At 38.6% G+C, this 16,572-nt stretch overlaps 1 protein-coding gene across 2 annotated transcripts in view; it reads right to left on the bottom strand.

The window, feature by feature from the left end:
- The window catches only part of tmem161b (transmembrane protein 161B), a 58,337-nt gene extending 42,070 nt beyond the window's left edge, over positions 1–16,267 (bottom strand). For both annotated transcript variants that reach the window (XR_009817883.2, XM_061986642.2), the window contains exons 1-2: positions 16,209–16,267; positions 15,838–16,106 (exon numbers count right to left, since the gene is read on the bottom strand). Coding sequence is in view for 1 of the 2 variants with exons in the window: in XM_061986642.2 (XP_061842626.1) it covers positions 15,838–15,840 (3 nt within the window). In the remaining variant the exon portion in view is untranslated. The remainder of the gene's footprint in view (positions 1–15,837; positions 16,107–16,208) is intronic.
- Positions 16,268–16,572: the final 305 nt, after the last annotated feature.

The following is a 16,572-nucleotide window of genomic DNA, read 5'->3' as shown; positions in this document are numbered from 1 at the left end:
GTAACACAGAACGATTAGGCACACATTGACATAAAGACTCAAAACTACACCAAACTATACATATTTACACAGATATCTTAATGTGTTAGTCAGACAAGAGTTGGACTACACACCTTAGTTCCCCTGCATGTCCAGTCTTTATTTTTCCCATTACATTTTTTATGCTTTTATGCTATGCACTGGGACCAAAATAGTTTATATTGTATATTAATGATATCTGTAAAGTCTTTAAAAAAATTAAACTGTATTCTCTTTGCTGATGATACAAGCCTGTACTGTTCTGGGCAAGACCTTGGCCAGCTCCTAGAGAACGTAGAGAGTGAACTCCACATACTAAAGCAATGGTTTGACGGCAATAAACTATCAATCAACCTAAATAAAACAAAATATATAATTTTTGAAAATAGGAAAAACAACATACAGTGTCACATAAGAATTGATGATATGGAGATAGAAAGGGTGTACTCAACATTTTGGGGAATCTATATAGATGACAAATTAAATTGGAAACTGCACATAAATACTCAAGACAAAGTTGGCAAAACATGATTGCTATGTTAGATACAATTAATAACTCTGTAAATCAAAAGGCTCTTAACATGTTATAAAATTGTTTCGTACTCCCATATCTCAATTATTGTGTTGAAATCTGGGGTAACAATTACAAATCAAACAACTATGTTCTTACTTCAAAAGAAAGCCATTAAAATAGTAAATTATGCGGATTATTATGACCATACCAACGCTCTGTTTATTAAATTAAAAACATTAAAACTGCATGATCTTGTTGACCTCAACACTGCTATTGTGACGTATAAAGCTCATAACCTCATGCTGCCTCCAGGAGAGGTTCAAACCCAGGGAGAGACCCTATGACCTCAGAGGTTCATCTGTCTTTCAGAAAGCAAACATAAGAACTAGCTTAAATGGTAAATGGTAATGGTAAATGGGTTGTACTTGTATAGCGCTTTTCTACCTTTTTTAAGGAACTCAAAGCGCTTTAACACTATTTCCACATTCACCCATTCACACACTAATGGCGGGAGCTGCCATGCACGGCGCTAACCAGGCCCATCAGGAGCAAGGGTGAAGTGTCTTGCTCAAGGACACAACGGACGTGACTAGGATGGTAGAAGGTGGGGATTGAACCAGTAACCCTCAGATTGCTGGCACGGCCACTCTCCCAACTTCGCCACGCCGTCCCCAAAAAGAATATGTGTTTCTGTCAGGGGGTTGATCTGTGGAACAGCTTGGATGATTCCTTAAAATGTTCCAGTTCCATTCAAACATTTAAAAAACATTTTCGGGAAAGGCCTCTTGTGTAAACATAACTCTAGCCCAAAGCAAGGTTCATATATATGTGCTTGGATGAGTTTGGTTTTCTTTGATTGCCACCTTATCAAAAAACTTTAGGATGAACTAGAGCGGAGAGTCAGGTTCTCATTGAGGTCCATTAACAGTGACGAGCAGATGTAAAAACAGCCATGCTTCAAAGCCCTCTAAAACAACTTCAAACCCTCCATCAATGTTTTATATACACACTGCAAGTCTATATATAATGTAGTAACAGACACCTTCATAACAATATACAATACGTTTTATATACACACTGCACGTCTATATATAATGTAGTGACAGGCACGTTCATAACAATATGTAATATGTTCAATACTTGCCATGTTTGGATCATTTTAATCAATTAACTATGGGGACTGACTTCTTCCGCGCATTGATTACCGTTTCCATAGCAGCGCACGTCCGACTTCTGGCAACAAATGTGTTTTCCTACTTCCGGGTGCAAAATGCTTGTGTGTGTTCTTATCATGGGAGACTTGGTAACAAACAACAAAGACGACTATTTTGGACAAATGAAGATTCGCAACTTTATCTTTTTGAAGCTAGATGACTGGAGGATGAACTTATAGAAGCGAGCACGAAGAAAAGGGTGAAACGTTGGAGGAGACAAAAGCCGATAGGGTGAGGTGAAAGTGACTCAAAGCTGCAAATGTGGAATTTGGAGACAAGTTATTTCGACATAAATGGTGTGCTTACCCCCAAATAAACCAGAAAAAAACGTCCCCGGCCAGCTGAGCCAAAAGAGACAACTGTCCATTGGAGTGAGTCACAATTTATATCGATCATGATTAGGGCTGCAACAACTAATCGATTAAATCGATTAAAATCGATTACAAAAATAGTTGGCGATTAATTTAGTCATCGATTCGTTGGATCTATGCTATGCGCATGCGCAGAGGCTACTTTTTTTTTTTTTAATAAACCTTTATTTATAAACTGCAACATTTACACACAGCTGAGAAACAATAATCAAAATAAGTATGGTGCCAGTATGCTGTTTTTTTTCAATAAAATACTGGAAAGGATAGAAATGTAGTTTGTCTCTTTTATCCGATTATTAATCGATTAATCGAAGTAATAATCAACAGATTAATCGATTATCAAATTACTAGTTAGTTGCAGCCCTAATCATGATACACGCAGCACGTCATGCTTGTTTTTACAACTACAGTACCCTGTCTGGCTAGCTGTGTAAAACAAAACATGAAATGTGGGCTAATACTTTACAGATACTGTAATATGATTGTTCACGTTTTTCAGTCAGTACGGATTGGTGTCGTATCGCATTGTGTCGTGCATTACTAACTCAATCGCGTTTTCTTGTTGACATAGAAGCTAGCTTATCTTTTTCCGTAGTTAGCATTTACGGCTAATACCGAAGCACGCCAATGTGTTACTGCGCTAGAAAAAGAGTTCCTCAGTGTTCGCTCTTACACAGGGCTGCCAAGCCTTACACTTTGAGCGTGACAGTAACGCTATGTAATCCTTTCTCACGCCACATTTGACATTTATATTCCTCTTCCTGCAAGGATGATACTTGTAAGAAACATACTTTATTTGTAGCCATGGAGGCGAGGATTAGTGATTTAGACGTAGTTAAAACACTGCCGACGGCGGATGGACGTTAGCTGCTAGCTCGCTAGCCATGTCTTAAAACACCTCTTCTTGAGGGTGTTTCAGTGTTATAACTTCACCTTTATCGTTAGATTTTAAGGCAAAATGTGTCTGTTCTCCCTTTTCTGTCTACACACTGTGTCTGCTTGTAAGTACTCTGTGATTGTCTGCCGCCGAACATGCTCCCCTGCTTGTAAACCAGCAATGTCACGACGTGACTTCGACACGGGTGCGGGGGGTTGTGGGACCGGTACGTTTCAGAGACGGTATCGTACCGAAAATAATTCATTAGTATCGTGGTACTATACTAATACCGGTATACTGTACAACCTTAGATTGGATAAACATCTCTCTCTCTCTCATACATACATACATATACATACATATATATATATATATATACATACATATATATATATATATATATATATATATATATATATATACATACATACATACATACAGGTAAAAGCCAGTAAATTAGAATATTTTGAAAAACTTGATTTATTTCAGTAATTGCATTCAAAAGGTGTAACTTGTACATTATATTTATTCATTGCACACAGACTGATGCATTCAAATGTTTATTTCATTTAATTTTGATGATTTGAAGTGGCAACAAATGAAAATCCAAAATTCCGTGTGTCACAAAATTAGAATATTACTTAAGGCTAATACAAAAAAGGGATTTTTAGAAATGTTGGCCAACTGAAAAGTATGAAAATGAAAAATATGAGCATGTACAATACTCAATACTTGGTTGGAGCTCCTTTTGCCTCAATTACTGCGTTAATGCGGCGTGGCATGGAGTCGATGAGTTTCTGGCACTGCTCAGGTGTTATGAGAGCCCAGGTTGCTCTGATAGTGGCCTTCAACTCTTCTGCGTTTTTGGGTCTGGCATTCTGCATCTTCCTTTTCACAATACCCCACAGATTTTCTATGGGGCTAAGGTCAGGGGAGTTGGCGGGCCAATTTAGAACAGAAATACCATGGTCCGTAAACCAGGCACGGGTAGATTTTGCGCTGTGTGCAGGCGCCAAGTCCTGTTGGAACTTGAAATCTCCATCTCCATAGAGCAGGTCAGCAGCAGGAAGCATGAAGTGCTCTAAAACTTGCTGGTAGACTGCTGCGTTGACCCTGGATCTCAGGAAACAGAGTGGACCGACACCAGCAGATGACATGTAAGATTCAACTTATTTATGGCAAAACCAGAAACAAAACAAGGATTTGTATCGGGGATGCCTTTGAAAGATGGAGACGATTGAAGGCGCATAAGATTTTTTCATCTGACGCCAATCTTGCTCATTTCCTCCTTGATAGGTAAGTCAGGCATTTACGTTTTCTTGGAAATGGACATTTTGTATGTAAACTATATTGTCCAATACTGTCTATGATCTTGTCTAACACGGCTAATATGTTCGTGCAGCGAATGCTTAGCATGCTAGCCCGGTGAATGACACATCGACATATAGACTAACTGGGAAAATATATGCCTGTTAGGCTGTATGTCGATGTTAATCCAACTGACAAGGCAACATATATTTTCGACAAATAAAACGTATGTGGATATGGGTTGTGTCAGTGCCTATTTCCTTCTCAATATGCTGATACACTGAATAAATGTGTTCCAACATTAGCACGGCTAATTGCGGTTTCTGGTACTGTATGTGCATCATGTATCATCTGTATGTGGTATTTGCTTGTTACAATATAATGCATTACATGTAATGATTTTCTACTTTGTGTATTGACATGGGAGTAGGCTATATGATTTATGCGTAAGATGGGTTGGCTCATAGAACCGCACTCTGCACTGGAATATGGCGATGTGTGTACATGGCAGAGAATGCAGTGCGTCAGGTTGGATGCAACATGGCGTTATGCTGAACGAAATGTGGCAGTCATTTTACTGCTGGCCTTGGCTTGCCATCAAAGTAGGCCTATGCGATATATAATATATTATATAATATTATATATTTATTTCGATGGTGGTCCGTGCGGTCAAACTAGACATTTTAGCAGGGTAAGGCCAACAATTTGTCCAGACTCCCGACGAAAATATTACTGCGTAAGTTTACAAATACATTTGGCTAATCGACATCAGTAAAATGTGGCATCATTACTTAGTAAACCATCTTACAAAAAGCATAAACAAGAGAAACCTACAGCGTATGACTCGTCGATTGCTATTTAAAGTTCCTTGGAGTAGGATTCAGATTCGTATCTGGCAACCTCAGTCAGGGAGAGTAGGAGGGGACTACAGAATTTTGACCGTGTTTGCAGTACCATTTCTGGCCACATTACTGCATAAGGCACCTTTAACAAAAGTTTGACATAGTTCACTTTGTATGTAATGAGTTTATATCACATATTTGAAGTTGAATTGCTGAAATTAACAGACTTTTACACAATATTCTAATCATTTGCGTTTCACCTGTACAGTATAATGAACATTTGTGTCCCCTTGGGGGAATGCCAGAAACTAAATGAAGAACTACTGACTTACAGAACAACAATATGTCAGTATTTTTAATTAGTTGTCTTTGACTGAGTAACTACAGAGAGAAAACAATTAAAAAGTTAAGAGTTAAAAGACTGAGGTGAGTTTAGTAGGTTCTAATGCAATTAACTTCAATCTTTTCACCATAAGGTGTATCCTTGTACTAAAGTGCCGTCAATGAATAGCTTCTATAGTTAAAGTATTGTGTATATGGGCGTCAACCTTCATACTTGTGTTCCATTAGAGTAAGGGACAAAAAAAGGCAAAGGCATAATTCATATCTTCTTAACATATGACATGTCTGAGGTGACAACAGTAAAATTACATATGGAAAAATATAAAGTAATGTGTTGAATATAGTGATTTGTAAGATAAAGAGAAATAAATGTGAACTACAATGACTGAGTCCATGGGCGTTAAACCCATGTCAGCCAAGGCAGAAGAACGGGACAAAGTGAATGACTGACAAACTGGCAATCTAGACCTACATTTTAAATTGGCCACGGGGCTCATGCACGTCACACAGCGTGGTGTAAGCTGCAAAAGCTAAAGGCAATAAATACTTCCTCTAGAGTCACTGAGGGGAGACAGGGTGCCAATAACTTGGCAATTATCTTTGCTCAGAGGTGACGTGTGGCCAAACAACATCTCTGGCTCAAAACAGCCCATCCTAGCCCACTCCAGTGCCTGGACTGGTCAAACTATATAGGTCAAAAAGCCCACATCCTCATGTTAGGTGGGTGCTGCTGACCCTTATTCAGAAGAAACCTGCAAGGATCTCCTTTCTTGGGGGAATTGTATCAGCATGAACTCTCTTATCTGAACTACTCTGCTTGACCCCCTCTACCTGGCAACCAATTGAAATCTGTAGGGGGTGGGCAGGTGGTATTGGCTCATGAAGCTGAACTTGGAAGCTCTATTGAGTCAAACTTCCACTATTTAGTTAATTTTGTGTATGTTTAAAGACCTCTCAGTGGTCAATCAATAGAAATATTGATTGATTGGGGACGGCGTACTGGCACCATACTTATTTTGATTATTGTTTCTCAGCTTTTTGTAAATGTTGCAGTTTATAAATAAAGGTTTATAAAAATAATTTAAAAAAATAAAATAGCCTCTGCGCATGCGCATAGCATAGATCCAACGAATCGATGGCAGTGGTTTGGTTTCAAGCGGGAATATGTTGATCATTTATGCGGTAAAAGCGTTGCTACAAAAAGTAGCACCACTGCTAATGTAGCATCATTTGAAAAGTCACCCGCTAGAGAATGAAGAGTGCTTGAAACTGTGCATGTCAACATCTCTGTTCGGTGTCACACCAACAAAATGCCGAAGCAACTATTTCCAGATCAACACCGTATGAAAAAAAAAAATCAACAACAGAAGGAGTTAACGTCCGCAGGAACCTACCACATAGCGAAGGACATATACTATTTGATATGCAGCTCATTTTTATTTGACACTTATTGAAATATCTTGTGTGACAAAATGCACAAAAGTGCACTTTATTTGTTTTTAACTATTGTAGTGGCGTTATGTACAAAAAGTACACTTTAATTTAGTGTTGTTTTGATATGTCATCTTGGTGACATCATTCACAAAAGTGCACTAATAGCTTGTTTTAAAATGTCTCTGACAATCTTGCACTTTCTGTTTTGAAATGACATGAATGTTTGTGCCACTGCTTAATAACTGTTTAATAAATACAGTTTTGGTAAATTGAATTAGTTGTGATTTCCCTCTCTGCATTAAAGTTTAAAATGAGTATATTATATTTAATATATATTAATATATTTATTATATATTAATGCAGTATGAACAAGAATGTTTTAATGTAGACACATATAATCATCATACTGCTGTGATTATATGCATCAAGTGTTATCTCAAGGCTAAGGCAAAATATCGAGATATATATCGTGTATCGTGACATGGCCTAAAAATATCGAGATATTAATAAAAGGCTATATCGCCCAGCCCTAATGTTGCCGCACTGTCTGCATTAAAACTAACAAAATTAAATACAAGTTTCTGTTATTGAGTTAATACAGCAATATATCACAGTTTCTCTTCTCACTTCAAGATATATATTTAAATTGTGTACATTTCCAAAAGGTTAATTATGATACTTTTGGAGAGGACGGGGCGTGGTTTAATTTGCAATCAGGGAACCACTCCAGAATTGAACATCTTACAGACAGACCCAAAAACAGGTTACAAAAGTGACTTTGTAGAAATATCTGTACAAAATGTACATTAACACATATTATCTAGACCACAAGGAAGTGTTTTCCATGTAGATTAAAATCATTATAGGTCTCCTTTGATGTGTTTAAATTACACCTGCATTGTTTTTTGTGGTTATGAATGATCAACAGAGAAATACAAAATTATTTTGGTGAGCTGCTTTGACTATTTACTGGTAATACAAACTACATAATGAATAATTGTGATTAACAATAATGATTTCAGTAATGATACAAATAATCCTGATTATCATTTTGGTTATAAACGTGCAGCTCGACCGTCGATTAATTGTTATGGTCGTTTAGGTCAACTAAGTCGACTACTTGCAACAGCACTATTTTCCATTTGACTGTAGTGACTGTCAGATCCTACTTGACTCCTTATACTGTAGTACAGACTATAAAGGCCTACTGAAATGAATTTTTTTTTTTTATTTAAACGGGGATAGCAGATCCATTCTATGTGTCATACTTGATCATTTCGCGATATTGCCATATTTTTGCTGAAAGGATTTAGTATAGAACAACGACGATAAAGTTCAGAACTTTTGGTCGCTGATAAAAAAAAGCCTTGCCTGTACCGGAAGTAGCGTGACGTCACAAGTTGAAAGTCTCCTCACGTTTCCCCATTGTTTACACCATCAGCAAGAGCGATTGGGACCGAGAAAGCGACAATTACCCCATTAATTTGAGCCAGGATGAAAGATTTGTGGATGAGTAACGTGAGAGTGAAGTATTAGAGTGCAGTGCAGGACACATCTTTTTTCGCTCTGACCGTAACTTAGGTACAAGGGCTCATTGGATTCCACACTCTCTCCTTTTTCTATTGTGGATCAGAAATGTGTATTTTAAACCACCTCGGATACAATATACTCTTGAAAATGAGAGTCGAGAACGCGAAATGGACATTCACAGTGACTTTTATCTCCACGACAATACATCGGTGAAGCACTTTAGCTACGGAGCTAACGTGATAGCATCGGGCTTAACTGCAGATAGAAACAAAAGAAATAAACCCCTGACTGGAAGGATAGACAGAAAATCAACAATACTATTAAACCATGGACCTGTAACTACACGGTTAATGCTTTCCAGCCTGGCGAAGCTTAACAATGCTGTTGCTAACAACGCCATTGAATCTAACTTAGCTACGGACCTCGACAGAGCTATGATAAAAACATTAGCTCTCCACCTACGCCAACCCTCATCTGCTCATCAACACCGAAGCTCACCTGCGTTCGACGGAGCGACGAAGGACTTCACCCGATCATCGATGCGGTCGGCGGCTAGCGTCGGATAGCGCGTCTGCTATCCAAGTCAAAGTCCTCCTGGTTGTGTTGCTGTAGCCAGATGCTAATACACCGATCGCATCTACAGCTTTCTTCTTTGCAGTCTCCATTGTTCATTAAACAAATTGCAAAAGATTCACCAACACAGATGTCCAGAATACTGCGGAATTTTGCGATGAAAACTGAGCTTTTTGTATTGGATACAATTGCGTCCCAATACTTCCGTTTCAACCATCGACGTCACGTGCATACGTCATCATACCTAGACGTTTTCAACCGGAAGTTTCGCAGGAAATTTAAAATTGCACTTTATAAGTGAACCGTATTGGCATGTGTTGCAATGTTAAGATTTCATCATTGATATATAAACTATCAGACTGCGTGGTCGGTAGTAGTGGGTTTCAGTAGGCCTATAAACACCACCAGTGGCATGCTGACCGGCAAACAACTCCACAGGCCGCGCCGTCTATTGATGGCCAAAAAGTGACAGTATGTCTTAGTCAGCAAAGAAACCAGTTGCATTTGCACATAGGTGACATTTAAAGTGAAACATGTTAAATGAAATAAGTAATGGGAAACTGATGTAAATAAGGACGCAATCTAAAAATATTTTGACCATCTAATTGGAACCACTCACATTACCCTCGGAACGTATCCACCCTGTATGGAAATTTCGAGAAAGTCCTTTTTCAGTGACCTAGTTTGTGTGTGAAGTCCCTGAGCATGTCAAACGACAATGTTGCCCTACCGTAGCTGCTTCAGCACAACTAAAGTGACACAAGTTGCCCATTTTTACAACATGATGTGAGTCATTTAGTACAAAGTGTGTGTAATAAAAGACACTGATAATGAAACAATGCCACGGTTTCATGCTATGCTCTGTTTATGTGGTTTCTTTTTGTTTTATTTCATTCAAGAATGAAGATGACTTATCAATTCCCCCCAAATATGTCATTGATATCTGACGGGGAATACTTTTGAGTTCTTGTGAGAATTATTCCCTAAACTGCTCAACGGCACTCGACATCTCTCTCCCTCTCTTCCTAATGTAGTGACCCCTGAATCTATATATTTTTTAATGAAGTTTATTTTTCCACCATGACTGAATGAAAAATAGCGGTAAAGCTCGTCTTTAATATATATATTTAATTGTGTACATTTTCATAGGACAAATTGATACTTTTGGAGAGGGTGGGGCGTGGTTTCATTTGTAATATGGAAACGCCGCCACAAAAGAACATCTTGCAGCCACATGCAGAAAGTAGGGTATAAAATGTGACTGTGGAAAAAATGTACAGACATTTTACACCAGAACCAGAACTTGACCACAAGAATGTGTTTTAAATGCAGATAAAAATCTGCATCGGTTACTTTTAAACTGGGCTATATATTGTGGTGTATTTGTATAATGCTTATGCATCAACAAAACTGTAAAAAAAAGAAAAATTAAATAATTAGTTTACTGTATACATTATTTATATTAGAGATTGACTGATATGGTTTTATCAGAACATTTATACACGTATATACATATACCGGTTATTAGAAGTCAAGGAGGCCCAGGGTTCCCGCAGCGCTTTGTTGTAAAGGCGGCCGCCTTTTTTTTTTTTTTTAATATATATATATATATATATATATATATATATATATATATATATATATATATATATATATATATATTTATTTTTATTTTTATGTCCTGTCCAGCTTCTCAGGCAAATCATATAGGTGATGTAGATGCCCATATCGGATGTTCAGATTTACTTTACAAAAGAGAAGTGTAGGATACTTCTCTTGTTGCCTTATTTGTATTTGACTTTATTAAATGTATTTATATTATCATTTGGTGCTAAACTAAAGTCTTAACAAGCTGCTACGCTTCGTACTGCCTCTGCCTCTGTCAGTACGTCTCTGCAGCATACAGCATTGTCCCACCCACACAACCATCTGATTGGTTACACGCAGAGCGGTAACAGCCAATCACAGTGCGTATTCAGAGCGCATGTAACAGCCAATCAGCAGTGCGTATTCAGAGCAGTAACAGCCAATCAGCAGTGAGTATTCAGAGCGCATGGAGTCAGTGCTCACGGCAGAGGCAGGCAGAGAGGAGAGACGGTGCGGGTTAGCAGAAAGGTGTTTAGCAGGTGAGCATAATGCAGCGGACTCTCCTCAAATTATAATAAACACCTTCCAGTCAACTACTAGTAACATCACTATGAGCCCGTTGACTTTCAAGAAATATAAGCGGCAGCTCAGCTCACTCGCAGTCCGAGAGGTGAAGGCTAACCTACTCAGTGGACTCGTGGTTAGAGTGTCCGCCCTGAGATCAGTAGGTTGTGAGTTCAAACCCCGGCCGAGTCATACCATAGACTATAAAAATGGGACCCATTACTTCCCTGCTTGGCACTCAGCATCAAGGGTTGGAATTGGGGGTTAAATCACAAAAAAATGATTCCCGGGCACGGCCACCGCTGCTGCCCACTGCTCCCCTCACCTCCCAGGGTGAACAAGGGGATGGGTCAACTGCAGAGGACAAATTTCACCACACCTAGTGTGTGTGTGACAATCATTGGTACTTTAACTTTAACTAATTAGCTTTTAGCGTAACGTTAGCTCATTTTGCGGTGTGTGCATGTGTGCGTGCGTGTGTGTATTACGGACAGCAAAGCCCTGTCTGTCTAAGAGAAAGACAAGCATTATTGACCTACAGTTAACAACTAAGTTATTTCACTTTACCTTTTTCTGTGTTGAACCAGCAAAAAAGGACATTATGTTAAATGAAGAGTTTCTGTCTCTGATAGTTGATATAATAATGTAACTGCATCATAAAGCCTACATGAACTCCATGGTGTTCAGGGATGAATAGTCTCTCCTATTGCTATTGTACTATTTTTTCAGCTATCGTTACATTAATCATTAGTAATGTAGCAGCCTAGTTTTGAATGGCAGGGTCCCTGCTATCACATGTTGATAAAAATATAACATTTACATAATACAAATCAACTACAGGCTTCCCAAATGCTGTAATAAATTAAGCATGATGAGTTGAGCATATGTCAGCATGTGGCCCCACTTTTAACTCTTTTTTTTTTTCAAATGCTTATTGCAAACGCTTATTTACAGTAAGTCATTAATTTGACTTAGTCATTATTTTGTCTTAGTAAGTCAATATTTACTAAGTCAAAATAATGACATACTTAGTATCTCAGGTAACTAAATGGGTTGTACTTGTATAGCGCTTTTCTACCTTCAAGGTACTCAAAGCGCTTTGACACTACTTCCACATTTACCCATTCACACACACATTCACACACTGATGGAGGGAGCTGCCATGCAAGGCGCTACCAGCACCCATCAGGAGCAAGGGTGAAGTGTCTTGCTCAGGACACAACGGACATGACGAGGTTGGTACTAGGTGGGGATTGAACCAGGGACCCTCGGGTCGCGCACGGCCACTCTTCCACTGCGCCACGCCGTCCCTTAGGACTGTTTTGTGTTTTGTTTTTACTTTACGAAAAAAATATCGAAATATATATCGTATATTGCTATTCAGCATACGGAGCGGAAAACACAACCAAAAATTGTAGGCTTCTTCACGCGACGAAGCCGGCCTACTTCACCACCGTCTGTAGTCTATTGCCCCCCCCTCCAGGCAGCAATGAGATGGAGACGTGATGGTGGCGACAGGCCAAATTACACTGCACCAATTTTGTCAAGAGGAGTGGTCAAAAACTCAACCAGAAGCTTGCTAGAAGCTTGTGGATGGCTACCAAAAGCGCCTTATTTCAGTGAAACTTGCCAAGGAACATGTAACCAAATATTAACATTGCTGTATGTATACTTTTGACCCAGCAGATTTGGTCACATTTTCAGTAGACCCACAATAAATTCATACGCGAGGAGTGTTCAAAAGGAGTCTCTTGGAGAAGTGGCTGACAAGTTAGCAAGTGTCGCTCGCATCGGTGACAGTGACGTCATCACTGTCATTGTTTACTGAAGCAGAGATGCTGACTGTGCGTTATGATAAACGCTCTGCTTTTTATCCATAGACTTATCAGATGTATTTTTTTATTATCTATAGCATGGATGTCAAAAGTGTGGCCCGGATGCCATTTGCCGGCCACACCTAATGTTTTAAAGGCCCAAGGGACATTTTAAAAATACTATTCAAATAAACAAAAACATAACAAAAGTGGAATAAAAAAGCTTACAGGTGAAATGTAATTTAGAAAAAGTTGCAATGTTGACTAATAAAACAAAGCTCTTTTTTTTCTTTCTTTAAAATATTTTTGGTGAAAGATTTTGTATATTTTGTTTGCCATTAAAAAACAGTTTTCTTTGACAAAAACGGCAGAAAACAAACAAACAGAAAAACAACATAAAAAAAACAAAACGGATAGATCTGAAGTTGATGTAGACTCTAGAGATTTAGGCGTTAAATAAATAATGTATGTATGCCCTGACACTCCATTATCATCATTTCATGACCGAAACAAAAAACTTTTTACACTTTCATACTGAAATAAATACACCTACAACTTATTAAATACAAATATACAAAAAAGGAAAGAAAAGGAAAGAAGAAAGTGAATGAGTGTATATAACTGAATACATTTACATATGCATAAAAATGTGTTTTCGTTGTATTTTTTTTTTAAATTATTTTAATGAATGAAGTAACGTTTATGACAACCTTTTTTCCAAAACACAATATAGAATGTGAGATATAACAGGGTAATGCATACAATTATCATTTGTTTTCAAAACACTTACAAAAAAGTGGGACCCCATTTTTATGACTTGATGGGGGTCAAGCCATTTTGAAAATTCCTAGCGCAAACACTGTGCATATATATATATATATATATATATATATACACACACACTATATTGGCAAAAGTATTTGGCCACCCATCCAAATGATGAGAATCAGGTGCCCTAATCACTTGGCCCTGTGTATAAAATGGAGACTGTTTCTACAAACATTTGTGAAAGAATGGGCCGCTCTCAGTGATTTCCAGCGTGGAACTGTCTTGGATGCTACCTGTGCCACAAATCCAGTCGTGAAATTTATTCGCTCCTAAATATTCCAAAGTCAACTGTATTATAAGAAAAGTGAATAGTTTGGGAACAACAGCAAGTCAGCCGCCAAGCGGTAGGCCACGTAAACTGACAGAGAGGGGTCAGCGAATGCTGAAGCGCATAGTGCAAAGACTTTCTGCACAGTCAGTTGCTACAGAGCTCCAAACTTCATGTGACCTTCCAATCAGCCCACGTACAGTATGCAGAGAGCTTCATGGAATAGTTTTCCACGGCCAAGCAGCTGCATCTAAGCCATACATCACCAAGTCCAATGCAAAGCGTCGGATGCAGTGGTGTAAAGCACGTCGCCACTGGACTCTAGAGCAGTGGAGACGCGTTCTCTGGACTGATGAATCACACTTTTCCATCTGGCAATCTGATAGACCAGTCTGGGTTTGGAGGTTGCCAGGAGAACGCTACATTTCGTGAATGTAAACTTGTGTTTACATTCACAAGTGTATGTAAACATTTGTGCATTGTGCCGAGTGTGAAATGTGGTGGAGGAGGAATTTTGGTGTGGGGTTGTTTTTCAGGAGTTGGGCTTGGCCCCTTGATTCCAGTGAAAGGAACTTTGAATGCTCCAGGATACCAAAACATTTTGGACAATTCCATGGGATGGCACTTCATGTTCAAATGTGAGTGAAGGCAGGTGGCCAAATACTTTGGGCAATATATACAGTGTATATGTGTGTGTACAAAGAAGGCCGATGCAGATATACCAAATATCGGCCAATAATCTGCCGATCTCTAGTTCTTATCTAATTAATTTTCAGTACACCTTCCAGTTTGTATTGAGTACTATATATCAGCCGATCAGCTGCTGTTGACGGTCCCTGACACAAGGCTGAAGCTTAGAGGTGACAGAGCTTTCGCCGTTGCTGCTCCCAAGCTCTGGAACGACCTACCCCTGAGTGTTAGACAAGCCTCCTCTCTTCCTGTTTTTAAATCTCTCTTAAAAACATACTTTTATTCCATGGCTTTTAACACTGAGTGATATCCATCCTGCAATGGCGCCCCATAATACACCTGCTGTGATCCTGTTTTTATGTTTTTATGTTTTTATTAATTCTATTTAATTATTTATTTTTTATCGTGTTCTGTTTGTGTTGTGTTGTGTTTGCTCGGTACTCGTTTTATCTTTTAACCTGCTCATTGTACAGCACTTTGACTACCCCTGTGGTAAATTTTAAATTTAAATTTTAAATTTGATTTGATTTGATATATGTTGAAATTATCCTGCTGTAATTTATAACTTAATAATACAAATTTTACAAAAGATGTTCTTGATGGTTGCCTTGTTTTTTTCTGCCTTGACCCCCTTAAATGTCTGTGCAGGACCATACTTGTGTTTCCTACATCAACAATCTGGATGGAGGCAACACAAACACACGGTGGACAGTAAACACAGCATCAAATACACCTACTTACAGTAAACACCTGCTTATCTATTGACATCAGAACCATGAGCAATATTACACGACAAAATGCTCAGATATGATTGAAATTGAGCAAAAAGCATCCTGCAGCACAATAATTACTGCTGGTACACCTGTGGTTAAGTTGGATAATAGCATCCTCTTGAGCATGGATGTAAGCTAGCTGCACTGCTAACCTGACAAGATGGGACTGAGCTTTAACTGCATTCGAGACGACGGCAGAAATAACAACTATATAAAAGTGTCAAATGATCATTTCAAGCATGCATGATGTAATTAAACAGAGATAGTATTGCTGGCTGTCACACACTCACCATGTTGATGCAGTGCACCCGAAACTGGCTCAACGCCGACAACACAGAGCACTCCGAGCCGGAGACGACACGGCGAGGAGCACATAAGCCCTTCTTGCTGCTTGTGTACACACAAATAAATGGAACTTCCCGTCAAATTGTCACCTTTCCGCCATGGAGGGGTTACGTCGTCACAATTCAATTGATCGCGGCTCCGCTATCAAGTATTTTCCAACTGCGGTATAGAGGTCACGCTGAAACTCCGGGTGAGAAGGTGTCCGCGGATGTGCCTGTTAAGAAAAGCGTGCGTTATGAGCATTTAGTTAAGTATGTGTGCATGTATAAAATTTGAAACTGCGAAATTTTTAAACTAAAAAATAATCATTACATACCTGGATTACAATGTCGTTTAAAAATAGTACAAACGTTGTGTCATTTTGTACAGGCGAGAATTCCAGCCTAAGTGTGCCCCAAAGACCGGAAAAGTGGTGGATTTTTTTTTGCTTAACTTTATTGAGAAAACACATTTTGGAACAGATTCCTTTACTGTAGCAGAGCAGGCCAGGTTTAAGGCTAATTGAAATACAAGTAAATGTAATTATACATTTTATCTAATAGCTTTAATATTATGGTTAAGTCTAAATTAAATATAGCTTTTGATTGGTATGTATTTTATTTAAATTATCTATCTTCGTAAGCAATATGTAGTATTTATTTTTGTGTTTTTGTTTTTCATTACTCTTTACTTCTGTTACT

The sequence above is a fragment of the Nerophis lumbriciformis genome, linkage group LG12 (assembly GCF_033978685.3).
Source record: "Nerophis lumbriciformis linkage group LG12, RoL_Nlum_v2.1, whole genome shotgun sequence".
Classification (NCBI taxonomy): Eukaryota; Metazoa; Chordata; class Actinopteri; order Syngnathiformes; family Syngnathidae; genus Nerophis; species Nerophis lumbriciformis.
This window is presented reverse-complemented; position numbering and strand designations above follow the sequence as displayed.